The sequence below is a fragment of the Triturus cristatus genome, chromosome 4_1 (genome assembly GCF_964204655.1).
Source record: "Triturus cristatus chromosome 4_1, aTriCri1.1, whole genome shotgun sequence".
NCBI lineage: Eukaryota > Metazoa > Chordata > Amphibia > Caudata > Salamandridae > Triturus > Triturus cristatus.
In genome coordinates this window covers 1168274823-1168294897 of record NC_140585.1, presented here as the reverse complement: position 1 = coordinate 1168294897, position 20075 = coordinate 1168274823, and the positions used below count along the sequence as shown (strand labels likewise).

The 20075-nt window shown below is 43.2% G+C and overlaps 1 protein-coding gene across 1 annotated transcript in view; it reads right to left on the bottom strand.

Moving 5' to 3' along the window:
• SYDE1 (synapse defective Rho GTPase activating protein 1) overlaps positions 1 to 20075 on the bottom strand; it is a 121543-nt gene that overhangs the window by 9659 nt on the left and 91809 nt on the right. Inside the window, exons 6-7 of the mRNA XM_085654368.1 lie at positions 17605 to 17780; positions 6607 to 6838 (exon numbers count right to left, since the gene is read on the bottom strand). Of these exons, the coding sequence (XP_085510494.1) occupies positions 6607 to 6838; positions 17605 to 17780 (408 nt within the window). The remainder of the gene's footprint in view (positions 1 to 6606; positions 6839 to 17604; positions 17781 to 20075) is intronic.

Here is a 20075-nt window from a genome sequence, read left to right as displayed (position 1 = left end):
AAACATGCTGATGGGTTTTTATGACGTTAATGGAAGATCATTACAATTTGACCACTTTCCTGTCATCATCATAGATTTGGATAGCACTAGGTATCAATGTGGGTGTACACCCTTGTAGACTCCACCGAACCACTTGTGCTTAGTTTCTTCCTTTCTTTAGGACCTTATCTACAGCTGTTCCTTTTACTGAGGGTTGTCCAGGCATGTATGTCCTCTACTACTAATTGTGCCTTTTATAGGATATCATAATACTGAGATCTTTAGTCTCCCATAAGCCCGCCTCCTAGTTTTCCCTTATTTTCTGATATTGCTGTAGGCATCCGCTCTCCTTTTTTGGCAGCCAAGCACCAGTCCATATTCTTTTCCCAATCTAATATTGTTGGTGGTTCTGCTTTTACCAAGTTTTTGCAAAATATATTTTAACAATTGCATATCCCTAAACTACTAATAATTTCTGATATTTTGTAGGTCCAGGTTCTCCCTGACGCCCTGCAGTGCATCCAATGCCTCGGTTAGTATCATAGCTTATAAAGAAGTTTCTATCTGTTCCCAGGATTTTTTCATCTTGGGGTATTCCCAGATAATACGTAAAAATGTTCTCTACTGTCGACATCTACGTAATCATACCAACTTTATGTGGTTGTGTTCTCCTGTAGTATGTTCTATGTAGCACTTTCAATTGTATCAGATTGAAGTTCATTGTATTTGAGACTTCTTTTGGGACTCTATAGTGTTTTCGCACATACAGTCGCCCATTTCCCCAATATATTACTGCCATCTTATCCTCATGGTTTAGTTTTTAGCTTTTGGAAATTTAAAATAGTGTACTATATATTAGCGAGATGGCTTTGCTCAGTAGCTGTCCATACAACAATCACCTTGCTAGGCTGGAGTATTCTTTAGTTACTTTGTGTCAATTTAAGTGGTTAGTGCATGTTTGAAGTGTAAAACCTTAAACATTTCTGTCTGATTCATTTCATATTTAGTTTGTAAAGTGGTCGAATGATACCATTCCAATTTGGTTCCACACTTTGTTCAGGGTTGAGATGCCTATGTCATCCCATTTCCCGAACCCCTGCAGTTTCCCCATTGCTTTAGTCGTGTACCTATGCATCATGGGGTACTGTGGAGGTCAAGCTGCCCTCCCACCTTATTTGTTTGATCAGGTTGTTCCAAGATTTGATTACAGTGTCGCTAGTGAGTGGAATCCTACGAGTGCGCGTGTATCCTTTCAGTCCAAGTAGACGGCGATCCATTTTAAATGCCAGGACATGTAGTTCACCCCTAGACCCACCCATATATTGAGGATAAAAGTGGTGCTTCATAATTCTGAATGTTTGAAAGCGCAATTCCCACTTCAAATGTTAATCTCTGTAGTGTTCGTAGTGCTATGTGTGGGGATCTTCCTGCCTATATCAATGTTCTTGTTATATGGTCTAGTTTCCTAACTAAGCTCTTATGAATTTCATATGGAGTAATCTGTAATGCATACAAAGATCTAGTGAGAGCTACCACTTTGTAAATTGCTGCTCTTCTGAGCATTGGCAGTGGAAGATTGCGCCAGTGGGAGCCATCAGCATTTAATTTACTTTTTAATAGTTGCAGGTTATCTTTCCCGTATGTGAGTGCTTATTCAAAAGTATTTACATGATAATGTTCAATTCTGAGGGGTACGAGAACGTAACCCCTGGAGTCTATCATCCGAGAAAGAATACTAATTATTTATCCCAGTTGATACTTAAGCCAGAATATTTTCTTGTATATGTCAATAAGAAAATAAAAAAAGATATATATTATTTTGAGTCTTTCTAAGGACTCTTGGTGTGTGATATATGTAGGAGGATGTTGCCTGCATATAGTGAAATTATTTAATCCCAGGCTCCACCCCAGACTCCTCCCTTTACACAAGCGACAGTCCGTACACTTTCAGAAGGAGGCTATACAGCTAGTCCAAATTACAGCGGCATAGAGGACATCCCTGCAGTGTTTCCCTTTGGATTGGGAAATCCCTAGATAAATTCACCCTCACTCTGGCAAATACGTCTTGGTATAATAACTTAATCTAGGTCAAATATATGGGCACAACCTCAATTCTCTGTAATGTAGAGGATAGGAAAGGTCATTCTATTAAGTCAAATACTTTATTAGCATCTAAAAAGACAGTTGGAATTGGTTCCCTTAATCTGTTCATGGTTGCATTATTATGAAGTCTTCTTAAATTTAGTTTGGTAGATCTACTGGTAAATAATCTAGCCAGAATTATGGTGTTGCAGTTGAGTAGGAAGATCGGACAATAAGATATGCTTGTATCGCTAATTTTGCCTTCCTTGTGTAGCAGAACTGTTCTTTAGTCTGATCACATTTTGCCTTTCTCATACACCTCCAGGAACAGATCATACATAGGTTTAATCATTAGTCTGGCCATTTTTTTTTATTGAATTCAACTGGTAGCCTTTCTGGGCCTGGGGCTTTACCCAACTGTAGTTGAGTTAGTGCCATTATTATTCCTTCTTTAGTTATCTCCTCTTCTAACCTCATTTTGTATTTATTAGTCAAACTTCTAGTAGGGCAGTCTAAGATGAATTTTGTCAAAACTGACTGGTCCACCATAGTTTGGGGTTAATAAAATTCTTCTAAATGTTCTGGAAATGTTTCTGCTATTTACTTGTCTCCAGCGACCCTGTGACCATCTGGCGCTAATATTTCTCACATATCGCTGCCCCATCTCTCTGCTATTTAGCCATGCTAGGATTTCCCCTGCCTTGTCCCATCTCATATAATGGTCTTTGTTTGTCTAAGTACTATGTCTTGACTGCATTAGTAGCTATGGTTTAATATTCATCTTTCTTACTCTGTAAGTGCAAGACTACTGGTTCAATAGAAGGAACATATATAGTATAAATGTGTTCATAAAAGTATGTAGAACCTCCAGAAAGCTGGTCTGAGCTTACTTCTTCTAGAAAGCAGCTTCTCAAGTCAAGTGCAATGAAACACTTTTAGCACATACTTTCTAAAACACACTAAGGACTGGATAAGAAAACTGCATAGGTGCTAACATACTTTTTTATACTCCATATAAGGAATTTCATTCAAAGCAATCGTTCCTTTATGCTACGATGGCACAGCCTACCGCAAAATAAAGGATTCATTGATTACTTGATTGATTAATTAGCGAACTGCCCGTTGCAAGAGTGGCCTATCACTTCTCCCATCAGGGGCACGGACAATATGACAGTCTTAAGAGGCTGCTCCATCTTGGGCCAATATTACAAAAATAAGATTAATGTATTTCACCGTGGAAAGAATGATGAATGCCCTTATACTTGCTCCATCGTATAACAAGTTCTACTATCTTCTTTTTTTGCAGCCTCCTTGCCTGGATGGAAGCTTTTATAACTTGCTGCCCATCTGTTTGTGCCCTGTGCATTTTCCCACAATTACCTGAATATTAGAGTGGTGATGTACAACTGCTAAACTTTATGTATGACATCAATTTTGGTCCTAAAAACTGAAACAAGTTGTTCTTTTCTTGTAAGAATGAGACTGTGTATTAATCCACATTTGGCCCATGCCAGAGAATCTTGCATCCAGTGCTTAATTTGAGCCACTGGTTTCCTGTGCACGGCACTTAATTGTCAACACCAGCACTTATGACAGCTGCCACATGGTGGCGTAGTGTGTGTAATTTAGAGATGAGCAGAACCACAGTTGTTTATTAATCCAATCTAAATTCAAAACAACCACATATCTGCCGCCCAAGCCATTCTTATATCTCCGGGGGCCTTATACCGTCTGAATTGCCACACTTGTAGGAGTGTGATGGTTAGCAGTTGCGTAGGTACGGTCACTGGCAGGGCTGGCATTGGCAATGGGTGCTGCAAGCTGCAATGGCCTCCTGACAAAGGCCCTAGCACTTTTTTTCTTTTAACAAACTAAACACTGCTTGCAGCATGCGCTGTGCTACAAAGTAGGTACTGAACTGGACAAAAGTCAGCTGCTGGTTTCAGGGAGTCACCCATGTAAGAGTCAGGAAGAGCCAAAAAACGTCGCATTTCAGAGTAATTATATAATAAGTTACACAGTTTCAGACAACAGAATCAGATATGGTGGCCGAGGAGGGTAACAAAATGGATTACCACAACAAATCATTTATTTTACAATTGACAGTAGATATATATTTTCTGGTTCATATTAAGGCACAATTAGCTAAATGAACAGCATTCTGGCACCATCACCTCAAAAGTAGGCCTGGGCGGTGAACTCTACTACGTTTGCGGAGTTTCTGCGCTCCACGGAGCACGCGGATTGCAGAAAACTCTGCTCCACGTAGTGCAGCGGAGTTTTTCTCCCCGCTCGCGAATGGTAAGTTTGTTATCCCGAGCTGCCACTCGGGTAGAATTTCTACAGAGCAGCAGGAAGATCAGTGTGAATGACAGTTCGCCCTGCAATCCACCACTTGCGGAACTCCGCTGAGTTGTTTTGCAACTTTGCGGAGTTCCGGGTAGCGAAACTCCACGAACTATGCCCAGGCCTGCTCAAAATTGCATGAATTCCCTTCTCCAATGATTCTGGATACGAGTACACCCAAGGACATTTACACTACTTAAAGAGAAAAAAAGTATTGAAAACGACTTTAGGGTTTCACAAAAACTGTGTGTCTCATGTCATAACTCCTTCCCTTCTCGCCCATTCACTTTAACAGTACTAGAGTAAGACTATTGAACCCTACTTGTAGCTGAATATTTAGAGAGCCCTGCATGTGTCACATAAAGGTCAAAGGCTAATGTGCTGAGGCATGTGCTGCTAGTACCTACAATGTAGCAAACACCATGTGTTTATTTACTCTGTGTCTGATGTCAAATAGTTTAGCATTACTGCTTGCTTACAGACAACCAGTCACCCATGTAGAGATAATTATTGGGTGTCTGTACAGCACTGGAAGCTTAAATTTACGACTTTTTTCCACAACCAAAACTCATGAAGCTAGAGAGGTCAATAACCTAAAAGTGCTGGTTTAGATTTGAGAAAGCTTTCCATTTTGGGTCCTCTGACATGATCAGCCTCACCCAGAAGACCTACTCTCTCTGCTCATGTTGGACTGCATCACCTCTGAGACCTACTGCTGAGGAGGATCACCCACACAAAGAGATAACCACCAAGGAGATGGGGTTTTATTCACCCTCACCCACCCCCAAAAATGGCTCCTGCTGGCCCTGGAGAGAGCCACTTCAGATGAAAACTCTCTCGGACAGCTATCTGACCATGCCTGTCCTGTGAGCTGTGCTCAAGGCTGACTATGGTGAACTCAAAATAGACGTCACAGCTACCTAGGACTATACAATGTGATCAAGGATGGCTATGATCGTCAGTTAATTCCCAAAACATCTTGTATTTGCCTTTATAAAGTTTGCCTGGAATGCTCTTGTGTTTTGAAAATAACTGAACAGGGTGCAGCCATCACCTGTAAGCTTCTCCCCTAACGAAGGGCATGCCTCAGACCTTATCCACTCAGCCTTCTTTTAGCTGAATGTTTTTTCTGCAGGTAGCCTGAATAAGCCATTAGTTTTCATGGTCTCCATCTGGGATACATCAAGCTATAATTCACTCATAAAACTGTCAAAGACTGGGTCAGTGGTTCTTTTTGGGTTTCACCTGCACTGCGCTGTGCTTGCGAAATGTATTGTTTTTAATATAAACTTAAAATGGGCTTCCAACCGCCTCCTCTCCTTCCTAGCTTTTTCATTGGTTCATGTGTGCGCCACTTACTTTTCCTCCATTTCTATTGGCTGTAGCATAGTTTTAATAAAGTTTTGCCTCTCTTTGCTTTTCTATCTTGCAGCAGATTTATAGAGCAACTTATAGAGAGATTAAATGATCACAGGATGTTGCGCTGCCGAGACTTGAACCGGGATCCCTAGCTCTCGAGTCAGCAGCCCTGACCGCTGAACCACATCCTCTCCACTCCGTGTTACCTTCTGGAACTCTCTTCCTCTTCATCTTAAACTCATCGACAACATCCTCAGCTTCAGACATTCTCTGAAGACCTGGCTCTTTTCCCAGGCGCATCACTAGCTGCTTTTCCTTACCTACCGATGGCTTCGCCTGTTCCTTCCTATAGCGCCATGAAGCCTCCGGGCGTACGAGCGCTTAACAAATTTCATATAACATTAACATTAACATTAACATTAACTTGTCAGGGAGCTCTTGCCTTCAAAACAGCTTTTTATTCATCACAAAGCAGAAACCTATGCAATACCAATGCATGTTTTGTCTTGCTTCCAAAGCTTTCGGGCCAACCTCCTTGCATGCCAGTGTCCACCCTATTATATCTTAAATTCACTCTCTCACCCAATGACTATTTAGATATCGTTTACTTTCTTCTCTGTGTGTACCTATTCTCCCCTAGCTGTCTTCTGTGCCTCGCCATGTTTTTATAAATGAACTTCTTTTGTCTTGATGAGATCCCTCGCGCTTTTGGAATGCTAACCCTTCATACTCTGAACATTTCTTCCATATCTACACGCACCAGTTTATACATCGTATAAGCATCAATTTGCCCATCCAAGACCCAAGCTTCAAGGCATGCCTCCAGTCCCCTGTACTCACTTGGCCAGACCTGCAGAAGATAGTGCAGCACCTCGATGTGTCGCTTGAAGTCCACGGCGCTGGCGATTTCCCCACAGTGCGCATAGCTCTGGGTGCCCTGCCTCAGGGGGTCCTGGTTCTGAGTCAGTAGAACTGGCCCAAAACACACAGCAATGTTTTGGGCGTTCATGCGATTGTAGTCGCGGTAAGAGGCCACTATACTCAGGTGGTTGAGAAGCATGGTCAGCGTGGCCTGGGGGAAAAGCAGAGAGTTGCATCAGATTAGGGACACAGAGAAGTGTCCATGTCCCTTCTACTGCCAGAGTCATTATGGCTTCCTTATAAGTGCAGCGTTGCAATCACTTAGAGCCTCAAGAAGGGTACCCAAGGGAAGATATTTCACCTGGGGAGGGGAGAGGGGGTGGGGGGCTTGAGGACAGCAGGGAGAGATAATGCGCTAAAAAAGTATTACACCACGTGAGAAACAGACACTTGCAAAGCCAATGATTTTGGCTGTTGCAATCGTGAAAACATCTGCCAAGCTTCACTGACGCACACAGTACGTGGGTACAACATGGGCAGCAACAGTGAACTTCACACACACACAGAAAGGGCACAGCATAGGCAGCAACTGCGCAAGCCTCTCAAACACATAAAGCAGGTAAAGACCAGCCAACTGCACTGCAAGCTTTCCTCAGACACTCAAAACGGGTAGCATAAGTAGTACAAGTATACCTGATGCAGACAGAACAAGAACAGCGCTATAGCTAAAGTTCAGGCTTCCCTCACTTACACAGAATAGCCATAGTATAGCGACTATCTATACAATCTTCCCTCACACACACAGATCAGGTAGCATGGGCAGTCCAAGTATTCCTTACGCAGACAGAACACTTACAGCACTCTAGCTGCAGTGCAGGCTTCCCACGCATACACAGAAAAGTTACAGTGTAGGCAGTAGCAGTACAAGCTTCCTTCACACACACACAGAGCATTTATATTCACTTCCCTCATGCACACAGAGAGTAGGTGCAATTGTGTAGCAGCAGCACAGGTTTACTTTACATTCCACAGAACAGGTAAAGCATTACTGCAGAAATGCAAGCTTCTCTCTCATACACAGAACAGTATACATCAGCAGTAGGACCTCAGTTCGAGTATTGTTTCTACTTCACAATTTCACAATGCCTTTTTTGGAATTCAGTGCTTAATTTCTGCCAGTGTTTACTGAGGCTCGGCACCGACACTTATTTACATACGGGCATATTATTATGACTATCCACCACATGGTGGCGCAGTCTGCTTCTTTTTTTTTTTTAAGACCAGCAAATTATTTACAGTTCCATGTACTAAAAACCATGATGCACTAGTGTGTCTAGTATATTCCTTTAACTCAAGGTGTCTTGAAATAGTGCAAAATGCCACACTTGTATTAGTGTGATGGTTACTAGTAAGTGCTAAAAGTGGCATTTGGTAGACCTAGGAGGGGCAGTGGATGGTGTGAGCCCCAGTGGCTATCTGAGAAATAGGTTGGGCCCTGGCATTTGCTTTTTTTTGTTGTTGCTTTTTTTAACACATTAACCACTGTGAATACAACTACAAAGATTAGAGAAGTAATCTGGCACAGTATACATATTGCCCAATAGCAGATCTGCAGTGTTGTGTAAATTTCTGCAAAACACTTTTCCCAAACATCTGACTTCCTCTGGAGTACTGAGTCCAGTTATGGACGCTACATCTGAAATAATGAGTTCAAGTCTGAAGGTCTGTTCTTGCATATTGTGTGTAGATTTTGGGGCCCCTACTACGTATTGTGCCCAGTTTTAGGGGCCACATCCAACTTATTGTTTCAAATTGTGAACATCACACCTTAAGTACTGTGTGGAAGTTTATGGAAGCGAGAGTTTGTATGGTTGGATTAGTGGATGGATGAGTACATTACTGGAAGTCTGAGTGGATTATTGTGTCAAAATATGTATTTATATTTGGGTGAGGGTGCATGTGTGCAATTACGGTGGATGGTGAACTGGGCAGATTGATGGGGCTGGGTGTATGGATGAACGAGGATGGGCGAGTGGGTGTCACAATGAGTGACTATTGACAGAGTGATGGATGGGCGAGTGAGAGAATGGATGTGTGACTTACTAGATTGGTGAGTGAGTGAATGAATAGGTGACATATTGTGGTTGGCTGAAGTGTTGTGTGAAAGCTACTCTTTACAGATGGGTAAATGTGCGTGTGTGGATGGGTAATTTGATAGATGGGTAAAGATTTAAGTGCATATGCATATTTGGACAAATGGGTATGGATGGATGGATAATGGTGAGCTTGGGTGGTCGGGTGAACGGTGGATGGATGAATGAGAAATTCAGCTAGTAGATATTTCTTTATAATTATGTGGGGAAAGGTGATCGGGCTAATGGGTCAGTGGACAGATGAGGGAGCGTGAAGGTGGATGATTTAAAAATATTTTTTTTAAAACATCTCCCTATTGCTTCAGATTTAGCCATGCTTTGCTCCTCTAGACTGTGCAGAGCCTCTGGCCATGGTTGCCAGCATCACCCTGCTGAACTTTGAGGCAGAGCCGGAAGCTGAGATCTTAAAAATCAATTCCTCAATGCGGACAAAAAACATAAGAGACAAAATAAGAGACTGGCTACAGCTCATATTGCTGGAAATTAGCAACTCTTGTACCAGCATAGCATAGCAATGCATGTGGTTGGATCCAACAGGGATACTGTGCCATGATTATGCCAATGTTGACTGCAAACTAATGCACAGCACTAGAGACAGCCATAGGAAGAGCATAGATATGTGACACACCATCTAACTTTCTCACAGTACAGAAACACCACTACGCTAATAACATTAAAAAACAAGCATCGGCAAAGCCAATCAGTAAGGCCTTTCACATAGCTACAGTTACCTCAAGTAATTACTAGATGTCCTTTTCGAGTCAAAACAAGTCTTTAACAAGACTACAGCCCTTCATAACTTTAGTAGATCTACCTCTCAAGTCAGAAGCAACTGCTTAACAAATCTGTCACAGCGCTGCAATAACTCAGTTTCTTACTAAATGTCCCTCTTGAGTAAGATGCAACTGCTTAAATGTCCTTCATAAAGTTGAGGGGGGGCGTAGCTTCATCATAAAAATCTTCATATCCACGTTTGCTACTCAAATTGTGCTTGATTTCAATACTATAATTAAATATGCCAATGCTGGTATATGCTAATAAATCAATATTGCGATCTTCAATAAATGTCTTGATTAATATAGTGCACCTGTAAAGACAACCTAGTGTATATATAGGTACTAGCAATCACTGGTGCCTTCAACCATATTTTGGAGAAACCATTTTTTTGAGTGGTTCTATATTTTTGTCCCAGTAAAATGGCCACTGCTTTATGCTATGGGGTGTGATTGGAAGCAAAATGCAGGCCAAAAGCTAAAGATATCTGGTGAAGAAATATTATATATATATATATATATATATATATATATATATATATATATATATATATATATATATATATATATATATATATATATATATTTTACCAACTGGTAGGCAGTTATAGTTGGAATCTAGTTTCCATAGTAAAAGCATGTTTTGACTTGCCTATATCTTTGACACTGTTTGATGAATATTCACAAAATGTTTCATAAGAAATTGTCACGCTGGGTCTTGTTGTGCATGGAAAGTTTTGGGGTGATCAGACAATTGGGGGGGTAAGAAAAAAAGGGGGGGGGGAGAGACAGAAAATGTGGGTTTACCATGTAAATTCCCATAGGAATTTTAGACATGACTACAGCCCGAACCGCTGAACAGAATTACACCAAATTTGGCAGAAAGATAGATGTTGGTCCGGAAAGTGTATATTCGTTCAGTAGTTTTAAAGTTATTAAATGAAAACCAGATTTGCATATCTAGGGACATGAATCCTCCCAATTTGGTCTACAGATCTAATTGGATGCCAACACTTAAATCGGGAAGTGTTGGCAGCCATCTTGTGACTCAGACTCAGCCGAGTCCCAAAAAAACGGCTAAAAAAAGGGAGAATAAGGGGGCAGGGTAGGAATACCCTGACCCCCATAGGCCTGGTGCTGGGGTATCAGCCAGGGCCAAAAAGCATTGTTTTTAAATTTTTCTAGCGAAAATCACTGCGGAATTCATGAATTCACAGCAAAAATAAAAAAAACTAGTGTGGACCTCCCACTTCTGGGGCTCATTTTATTCCAGAGGACCACCACCGACCCAATGCTTTATTTAGATATGGGAGGGGGTCCGCACAAACTCCCCTGGGGATCACTACCTCCCCAGGGCCAAATACCTATTAGAAACTGGGCCACATAAGGCCCCGGGAACCACCACCCCCCGGGCCGGCCCATTTATAATAAAGTAGTGGGGCCACACTGCCCTCCTTCTGGAGTCACTAAAGGTCCTGGGGACCGCCACCCCCTAGGGCCGGCTCCTGCTATCTCCGGAGGTGCCCACCCTCGGGGGACAGTGGTTTGCTTTCGCTTGACAGGAGCTGTAACAGCTTTCGCCAAGTGAGAGCAAACACTAACTTTGCTCACAGCAAGAGGGAGCTGTCAAACTGCTCCCATGTGCTGGGAGAGGAGTTTTCATCCTTTTGCCCTCACAGTGTCATGTGGGCAGGGAAATAGATAAGATTGCTCCAGCTCACAGGGACCTGCATATTTAGCAGCTCCCTGGGTGCGGGAGCAATGCCAGCTCCTGCAAGAGGCGGAGAGCCAGCAGGGAACGCAGTAGCATGAAGACTTCCTCCCCCGTGGGCCCCATCAAAGCACACTGGGGTGCCCTGGGTGGAGCCAGGGCTCCCAGGTAGATGTCCTCGGGGATGTCCCCGGGGCTGAAATCACCCTGGGAAGATTGGCTGGGTGGTCTGTGGGAAGAGGGAAGAAACAAGCAGAAAAATACAAAACAGAGGGCAGAAAAACGAGCAGACAAGGCAAAACCGAGCAGAAGAGGGCAAAACAAAGCAGAAATTATTTGTTTTTAAGTTTTTGATCACACCCTACAATTTATAGTAACTTTACTTCACTAGTAATTATAAGTACAATTGGATAGTTTATATTGGCTGCTTATGCTTTGGTGAGTGTACGCTTTGTCTTCGAGTGGAGTGTTTTCTACATACTGATAGTGCTCTTACAACACTCAAACAGGGAAGATGAAGTACGACAAGTAGATACGAGAGGACTTTCTCAAGTCAGATACAAGTAGTTGAAATGTCAGTCACAAACCTGTGGTGGGTGTGGCTTCAACCTAAAATCCTGAATATAAACTCCACCTACCTTAATGACTTGTGCTCATATTCATTAGGATAAATCAATATACCAAAGCTAGTGCATGGTAAGTAATGGGCACTGTAATTTACAATATATGTCTTGAGAGTTATGAAAATAGTTGAAGTAACCATATAATACATAGGGGTTTCAGTTATTGAGAAGAGCGAGCGTTTAACAGTTTCTGTTTTTGGGCAACTATTTTTAGGTGTTATGTGCAAGGGCAAAATGCAGTCATTCAAATTGAAAGCATCCAATAGCTGGAGTGGCCTGATGTTGATTGGCAGCCCCTATACAAGTATGAATTTTTTGCATGATATTTTTGGAAAACATGAGGCTGGCAAACAGCTAAAGAGAAGGAGTAAAGAGTGATGCACATGGCATTCAAAAGTAAGCAGAGCAAGAGCGGCTGATGCCAAGGAGGGAGACAGGATGAAAGGGGGAGGGGAGAAACTGCTAAGAGAAGAGTTATGCTGGTATGTGGAGGGGGCAGCGAGGGACAAGAGAGAGACATACCAAAAATCGGTCAGACAGAACAAGCATTGGCAAAGTCAATAAGTCTCGCCTTTTGTTTTTGCCATTGTTTTTTGCCGATATTGTCCAGCATCAGCAGATAAAGTGAGAGTGCAATGATGTGTACATGTCATTATGAGCTCGGGGTGGAAGAGGGAGCAATACAGAACACGCAGTGGGGCATTTCTGAGCGAAGGCAGCGCACCAGGGAGAAAGCAGTTAAAGACCAGTGGCGTTACACAGGCCCCCGCAGTCCCCGCGGTGCGGGGTGGGGGCCCAAGCTCCAGGGGGCCCCCTCAGCACAGCACTCGGGCTGCAGAGCTCCTATTTGAGCCCAGAGGGGGCCCCTCCACGTGTCTTGCAGGGAGGCCCCCTCGAGTTTCGTTACGCCAGTGTTAAAGACCTACCTCCACGGAGGACCTAAGAGCGAGTGATGAGGTTACATTAATGACGTATCAGCAGTGATGGCACATAAAGTAACTGACAGAGGTGAGGTTACGTGATATCATTGATGTCAGATCGACCATGTAAGGAAACTGGCATCAGAGTTACGAAATAACACATTAGGAAAGTCACCCGAGAAAATCAACTGTTAATGATGATGTCATTAGAGGCAATTACAAAATGTGCAATATCAGGCATGGCAGCTGCCATCAGTGATGTTACATCACAACACATTCGGAAGTCATGTAACAAACAGAAACTGAAAGAGCCAAAACCACATGGGGAAATTGACCTTGTGATATACATGAGGGCTGATAGTGGGATGTCACATAAGGCAACTGGCTGTGACTAAGACCACCAAAAAGAAAAGAATTCCATGAGAACAATAACAGTTGTGATCCTAGTGACGTTTTTTACATTGATGTGACACACAAAAACCATCAATAGTAATGTAACATATAAAATGGCATGAAAACGTCTACAAGGAAACAGATTAATGATGTAACAAGGTAACTGTGCTATCACACTGCAGAACTAACAAGTGCAAAACAAAGTCACACGAGGAAAGTGACTGGTGCTATCATTCTACTGACTTTGCAGTCTGGTGTCATGTATGAAAACTGAGAAAAGAAAGGTTACAGCTGTGGAACCGCATGACTATACTGAGACACTTTAAGTGAAGGAGTTTGAAGAGAAATGCATTATTTTTTGTAGAAATCAGATGCCTTATGTCTTTAATGACCAGGTTTGCAAGAAAGAGAACATGCTAGCAATTAACACACAACAACCAATTCACCTCACCACATTATATGCTGAGACCTGCCGTGTATCACCTAGAGACAGGACAATACTTAAAGCTGCAAATATACAAGGAATATGGACTGTGCCTTGAGTTAGATGGGATGCCTTGTGTGTTTCTCTATCGCACTTGTGGTGATGCTGGTGCTTTCAGATATTGGCTGCTAATTTCTTTTTTACGACAGCCAAGATATCTGCATAAGCTAGACAGGAGGAGGTGACAACAGACCATCATTTGGCTGCTTACAAGTCCAGTGCATTGCTGTCCCGCACGCACATACAGTGAACTCTACAGGCACTGGGCTGTACCCCACAGCTGCCATCAGAAAACAACTGACAAAAAGAACAGGTGATGGGCGTAATGCTGAATTAATTAAACATTCAATCCCAATCCCAGATCTGGGTTAAATCCATCTTTTTTTGCACACCACGCCATTCCAGTTTAGACCCAACCATAAGCAAATCAGTTTTGAACCTGTTCCCCATGGGAAAAGTCCAGCCCGAACTGCCATGCCAGGTCCTCTCTGGACCAGAAACAAGCATCCTGGGACCGGTTTCGGGGTAACACCCCTCATCAGCCAGGCTAGCTAGAATCTGGTGGTGTAGCGAGCACAGGACCCAAGTCTGGGCATACAATTCCCACTTAGAGCGACAAATACAAACAAGCGTTTGCATAGCCAATAGGTCTCGCCTTTGGGACCTTATAAGTGTTTGCCATGCAACCGTTGATGTTGTTGCACCAAGGATATTGTTCTGGATAACTAAACGCTTATAAGGTCCCAAAGGTGAGACCTATTGGCTATGCCAATGCTTGTTCCTAGATGCACTTGTATACTGGGCTCAGTTTCCTGTTAGCGAGTGGAGTGCTTTACGACAGGCCTGGTACTCGGCGGTGAAGATTACCAATCAGCTACGGGAACTATACAATCTTCAGTTTCAAGGAAAAGGGACAGTAGCAAATTCCAGTTTCTAACACGAAGAGAAAACAGTGGTCTGATGCTTAAAACAGTGAGTTCTGAAAGGCAGACGGGACACATAGGTGTTTTTGAGACCCGAGAGCGTTTATACTGCTTAAATAATATTTACCTAAGATCGCTGTAAATTATTTGTTTTGATGAGGTGCTAATATAAGAACACGCATTAAAATACAATTGTACAGTTTAATGGCTCCTGCTCAGAAGAAATAGTTCATAAAACGTGATGTATTGAAGGACTGTAAAATGAGCATTGTGTTTTTGGTATATGTAACCATCATCATGTTAAAAATGGCGGGAGGCTGCAGCATTTCATATTCGTGACTTTTCGCTTCATATTCCGAAAGCCGTTTTAAGATTTGTGAAGACTTGAGGGAAAATGTCCCTTTCCTGTTCACGTTGATGGAGCATTTGAAGGTGGCTCCATCTGTGTGTGTCTCCGCCCGTCATCAACCCATACACAAGGCGGTTTATTGAGTTTGCAAACACGAAGTTCATTGAAATGTGTCTTTCCTAGATACCGGTGAAACGCCCGCTACTGCTGAAATACTGGCATTTGGGCATCGGTCCTCCTTTTATCCTAGAGCAGATGACGAACATTGGCCTTGCCAGTCTTATTGCTAATTCTTGATCTCCATCAGTAGCCGAGTGGCTTCGATTTTGCTACAAGAGCAATGTCACCGAGCTGGGGTGCCTCGAAGTGCGACCATTTATTGTCAACACTATACCTAGAACTTGTTTCAAACAGGAAGAGCTGAGCGCAATAAAGCAATTGAGGTGGCTAGACGTCTGGGCCTAATGAGCTTATGATACGGAGAGGAGACTTTCTCTGAAAACAATAATTTTGAGGTTTCCGTCTGTTCAGAGGAAAACACAAAAGTACAGACAAACCTCCTCCTCAGGAATCTGGCCTGACTGACCATAAAAGCTAATGTTTACACCAGGTCTGAGAAACAAATCAAGGGGAGCCGTTTAGAACGGAAGAATAATGGTTGGTCTAGTATTTATTTCGCCACTAGAGGGCAATGTTCCATTTTTATTATGTGCTAGTTCTGTGTGTTGGCAAACGGAGCAGTTTCTTTTCATTCTCGTGTCTACGCTAAACAAGCCACCCATGACGCTGGGCCATGAAGAGCCGAAAAACCCCACCGCTTTATTACAAGCGTGCTAAGCTACAAATCCGAGCTGCCAAGGGAGGGGGTGGCAAATGGTGATCACTTTCGCGGCCGCTTTGATGTTCTCAGTGGCCGCGCGGCTCACTGAGAACATCAAAGCGGCTGCGAAAGTGATCAGGCAGGCTGACAAATGGTGCGCGCGCCCGGCGCACATGCACTGTATTTGGAGGCCTGAAAAGCACTAGTTTGCACTTCCAAATGCCCGTTTACTAAAGCTCTCGCCAGAGCAGCGCTAAAGCGCTGGCTCAGGCGAGACCTAAAAAAGCAAGTAGAACAATTGACAGCAGTGATGAGGAGCTTCAGCGCCCTGTCTTGAGTCAGTCACACTGTCTCTGCTGTTTGAAACTCTACCTCCTAACAGTATTTATTTATCCCTTGCGCACTGTCGGTCAGTTGCCGTACTGTCATTCGAAGAAGTTTGTGCTGCCCAAGCACAGCAAGGCAGAAATTTAAATTAAAAAAGCGCTGTGATGCTGCCAGAACTGGCCAAGTCAAAGAACTTTTTTTGTTTATTGTTGGGAGGGAGCAGAGTGGAGGAGAGAGGAAGCATCAGACGGGGGGCAGTCACACAGAGAAGAAGTAATACTATCTCAATCACAGCGCGAACAGAGGATGGGCGCCAATTAAGTTCTATCAATTGGTGCTTGGTCCCTGCTCCACAGAAAGGAACAAAAGGGAGGATAGGCCTGCGCTGGCCAATTTGGAGGTGTGAAGAACAGTGGCACTGAATCTAAAAAATGGTAAGCAATTGGCAGGCTCCAAGTTCTTAATTGTAAACAATAATTTGAAAGCACATGCGTTGTACAAGGCTTGACCTAAAAAAGGAAGGGTGAAGCACCAACTGATAGGTGGAGACACACATGAAGAGAAAAGGCGTAAGATGAAAGAGACAATGAACACTAATCCAGAACATACCAGCATGTGGAACATTGTGTCCTATGCTGCCTCAGCAGGAACTGTCAAGCAACCAACCATGGGCACTGGAAGTATGAGGTTCAAAGAGGAGGGCTTCACGGAAGCTGAGGGACTGCCAAAATAACCATGGTGCAGTTCAGAAGGTGAATAAGCAATAAAGATTAATTTAAATGTTGCTTTCATCTGGTCACATTTGCTTGGCCTACAAAAACAGAGGTCAAATCTAGGCTATGTCTTCTAAGTAATTGCTGCTTATTCTTTTAGTTGTTTCCTTTTCTTTCTCTGACTACAAAGTGAGAGGATTTATAAAAGTGAAGTATATAACAGTCATGCTGGCGTGAAAGGAAAGGCTGTCGGATATGTATGTTTTTCTAACACCCAGCGAAATTTAAATACCTGTCAATAGACTGCTGAAATATTTTACAATATTTCAGCAGTTAGGAAAGCACAAATTAAACACTTTATCATTCTGAAGTGTGATGGAAGCAAAGGTTTTAATACAATGAAAACAAATCAAGACACTTTACTTGGTGATGCGTAGTTGATATCGCTTGTGCCCTAAATAGTTGTATCAGCAAAACTGAATGTCTGTGCAAACTTTGGGGCAAATGAAATAGAAAATGGTCTGTCTATAAGTGATAGTCTGCTCTCACACAATGCTTTAGTAATCTATTTGCAACAGTGTGCTCCAAAATGCACCACAAGCTACATACCACATCCTTACCATTCTCCCACTGAACAGGAGTGGCTCACTTGATACCCTTGTTCTTTGTGTGAGGCTTGGATTTTTCAGTCTCTATGACTTCAGTGATGTAACATCGATTCCAGCACCACAAGTCTGAAAATTATTCCAGCACCACAGCAACCAACTCAGTCCCAGACCCAGTCTTACCCTCTCAATCTCTGGCAGGCAGTTCAGCAGCCCAACCGTCTCCTCCAGGAACCAGGCCTCCTGATCCTGCCCTCTTCCCTTAGGTGGACGCCTCGACATGGCTTGCAGCACCACTTCATACAGGGTCTTCGTGATGAGCGGGGTGGGGAGCTCGCGCAGGTAGTCCTTCAGAATGCCTGTGGGAACCAGACGTCAGTCAACCATGTTTTCAATCATTCGCAAGTGTGGGGCCAACGTCTCCAAGACACTGGGCTGGAGAAACAGAACTTTTCTAGTAACCACTTTCTAATCTCTCTGTAGTTAGGGTGACCAACCGTCCGTAAATTTCACGGACCGTCCGTAATTTGGACCTCACGTCCGTTGTCCGTGAGGATCCTTTTTACGGACGCCTTTTGTCCCTAATTCTGGCACTAACAGGGAGCAGAGCTGTTCCCCTGCGAGAGGCCTCAGTTCCAAGGTGTGGCGACCTGGCACTCATTCTCGAAGCACAGCAGCAGCCCACCCGCCCATTGTCATCCTGGATGCGGCTGATTGCCACATGCAGAATGACAATGGGCAGTTGGGGTGTTACAGCATGTGGTGCCCTCCCCTGCGCAGTAGCGGCGGCAACATTATCAGCTAGCGAGGAGCGATTCCCAAAACATCTCGCCAGAAGTATGTTGCTGGCCACAGGGCCGGAGGCCATCTCTCTCTTCTTTTGGCACATGTTGAAAGCTAACACTTGTGCAACATTTGAAAATTAACAGAGGCTGTAACGTGTTTCGAATAAAAGTTCAATCATTTTAAGGCTGGTTTATCACACAGTTTTGTCTAAAATATAAAAAAGCTGAGCAGGGAAGGCTGTTTATCAGTGAATCGAGTTCCCAAACAGGCACGCTAGTGTTGAAGGGCTGCAGGCTGTCCCTCCTCTCCAGCCTGCTCGCTCAAATCACAGAGGCAAACACTCCGCAACTGGCTGTGCATAAAAGGGTAGAACCACCCTCTTCATTCCTGGAAAGGTAAAGAAGCATGCAGGGACGCCCCACTCCACTGTAACTTTTGGGATTCCTAGCTCCTGCACAAGAATCCACAAACACCCTGGATGTGTTTCATTTGTGTCTGAAGTGTTACGCATGTTTGTGCACTTCGGTTTATTCAACATAACAGGATGCAATCGTTTTTCAGGGAACGCGTGTAAAAGTGTTAGGTGCCCTAATCTCATGCTGCTGTTTCAGCCTTCTATCTTCACTAGGTCGATACAATTATGATAATGAATTTGTGTAAGGAGTCTAACATATCGGGTATACTGCGCCAACTAACTTTTCGGAATGAATGTGCGCTTTACAAGTGCACTTTGTCTATGTTTTTTTCAGTGAATGATGTACTGGGGTCGTCCTAGTTCACACGGGCACCCATTATGCACATTTCACAGAGCTTGAAACCTGACAAATGTACATTCCTATTGTTTTAAAGACTGGATGGGTGAAAGGGTAAATGGTTGGATGGATGAGTAAATGGATGGATGGGTGGAAGAGTGGATAGATGAGTGAAAGAATGATTGGGTGAAATGGTAGGATGGATTAGTGAATGGATGGATGAGTGAAATGATGGATGGAAGGATAGACAATGGATATGTTTTAATATGATTGAAAAGGTTTGGATATAGATGGGCACACAGATGGAAGGTCAGAATGAATGGTGAAAGACTGAATGATTGATGAAAGAATGAATGGATGACAGAATGTAAATTTGAAATGGTGGACATCACAGGTTTGATGGAAGGATGAATGGCTAGATCCTTGGACAACAGAGCTCTTCCGGGGAGGGTTGTGATGACTTGCTTTGCTTTCTTGGTGCCATAAGAGCTTCAGTTCAAAGTGGGAGGTGTTTACATTTTCTGGCTACTCCCTTGCCTATATGTTACTATTCTGTATTTGTTGTGTGCTTACGTGTGGGATCTATACATCATGCATATGGCATTTTGAGTGACACCCAACTGCTACTTGAATGTTACACTAGTAATTGTAAATTTTTGCATGTTTTGTTTTAGGTGTAAGGTTTTAGGGAGAGCCTCATAGTGCCAATAGCTGTGCTTGACATGTATATAGTAATTGTAGCAATAGGCATGGCGTCAAAAATAAAATATGTAATAGTGTATTGACCGTAGATTCTTTATGGAAAGCTGCAGGGAAAAGCACCTTTGTGACTTCTGTCAGCTAGTGCAACTCTCTGCAAAGCCACCATTGGCAAAGCAAGAGTCCATATTTTAAGTTCCACTTGCTGAAACACCCATAATGCGTTCCCTATAGTTGGTTCATTACAGCAATCCTCCATTTAGTTCACCTATACATCTCACAATGGCACTCAGATATGAGATGCTAGTAACAAAGTCTATCCGAGCAGATCTTCCTGACCCCTTCTCTCACCAAACATGCCTGCCAGGACCATGAGTTGTAAACAAAACATCAGTCTGGACAACCCAGTGCAGTAAC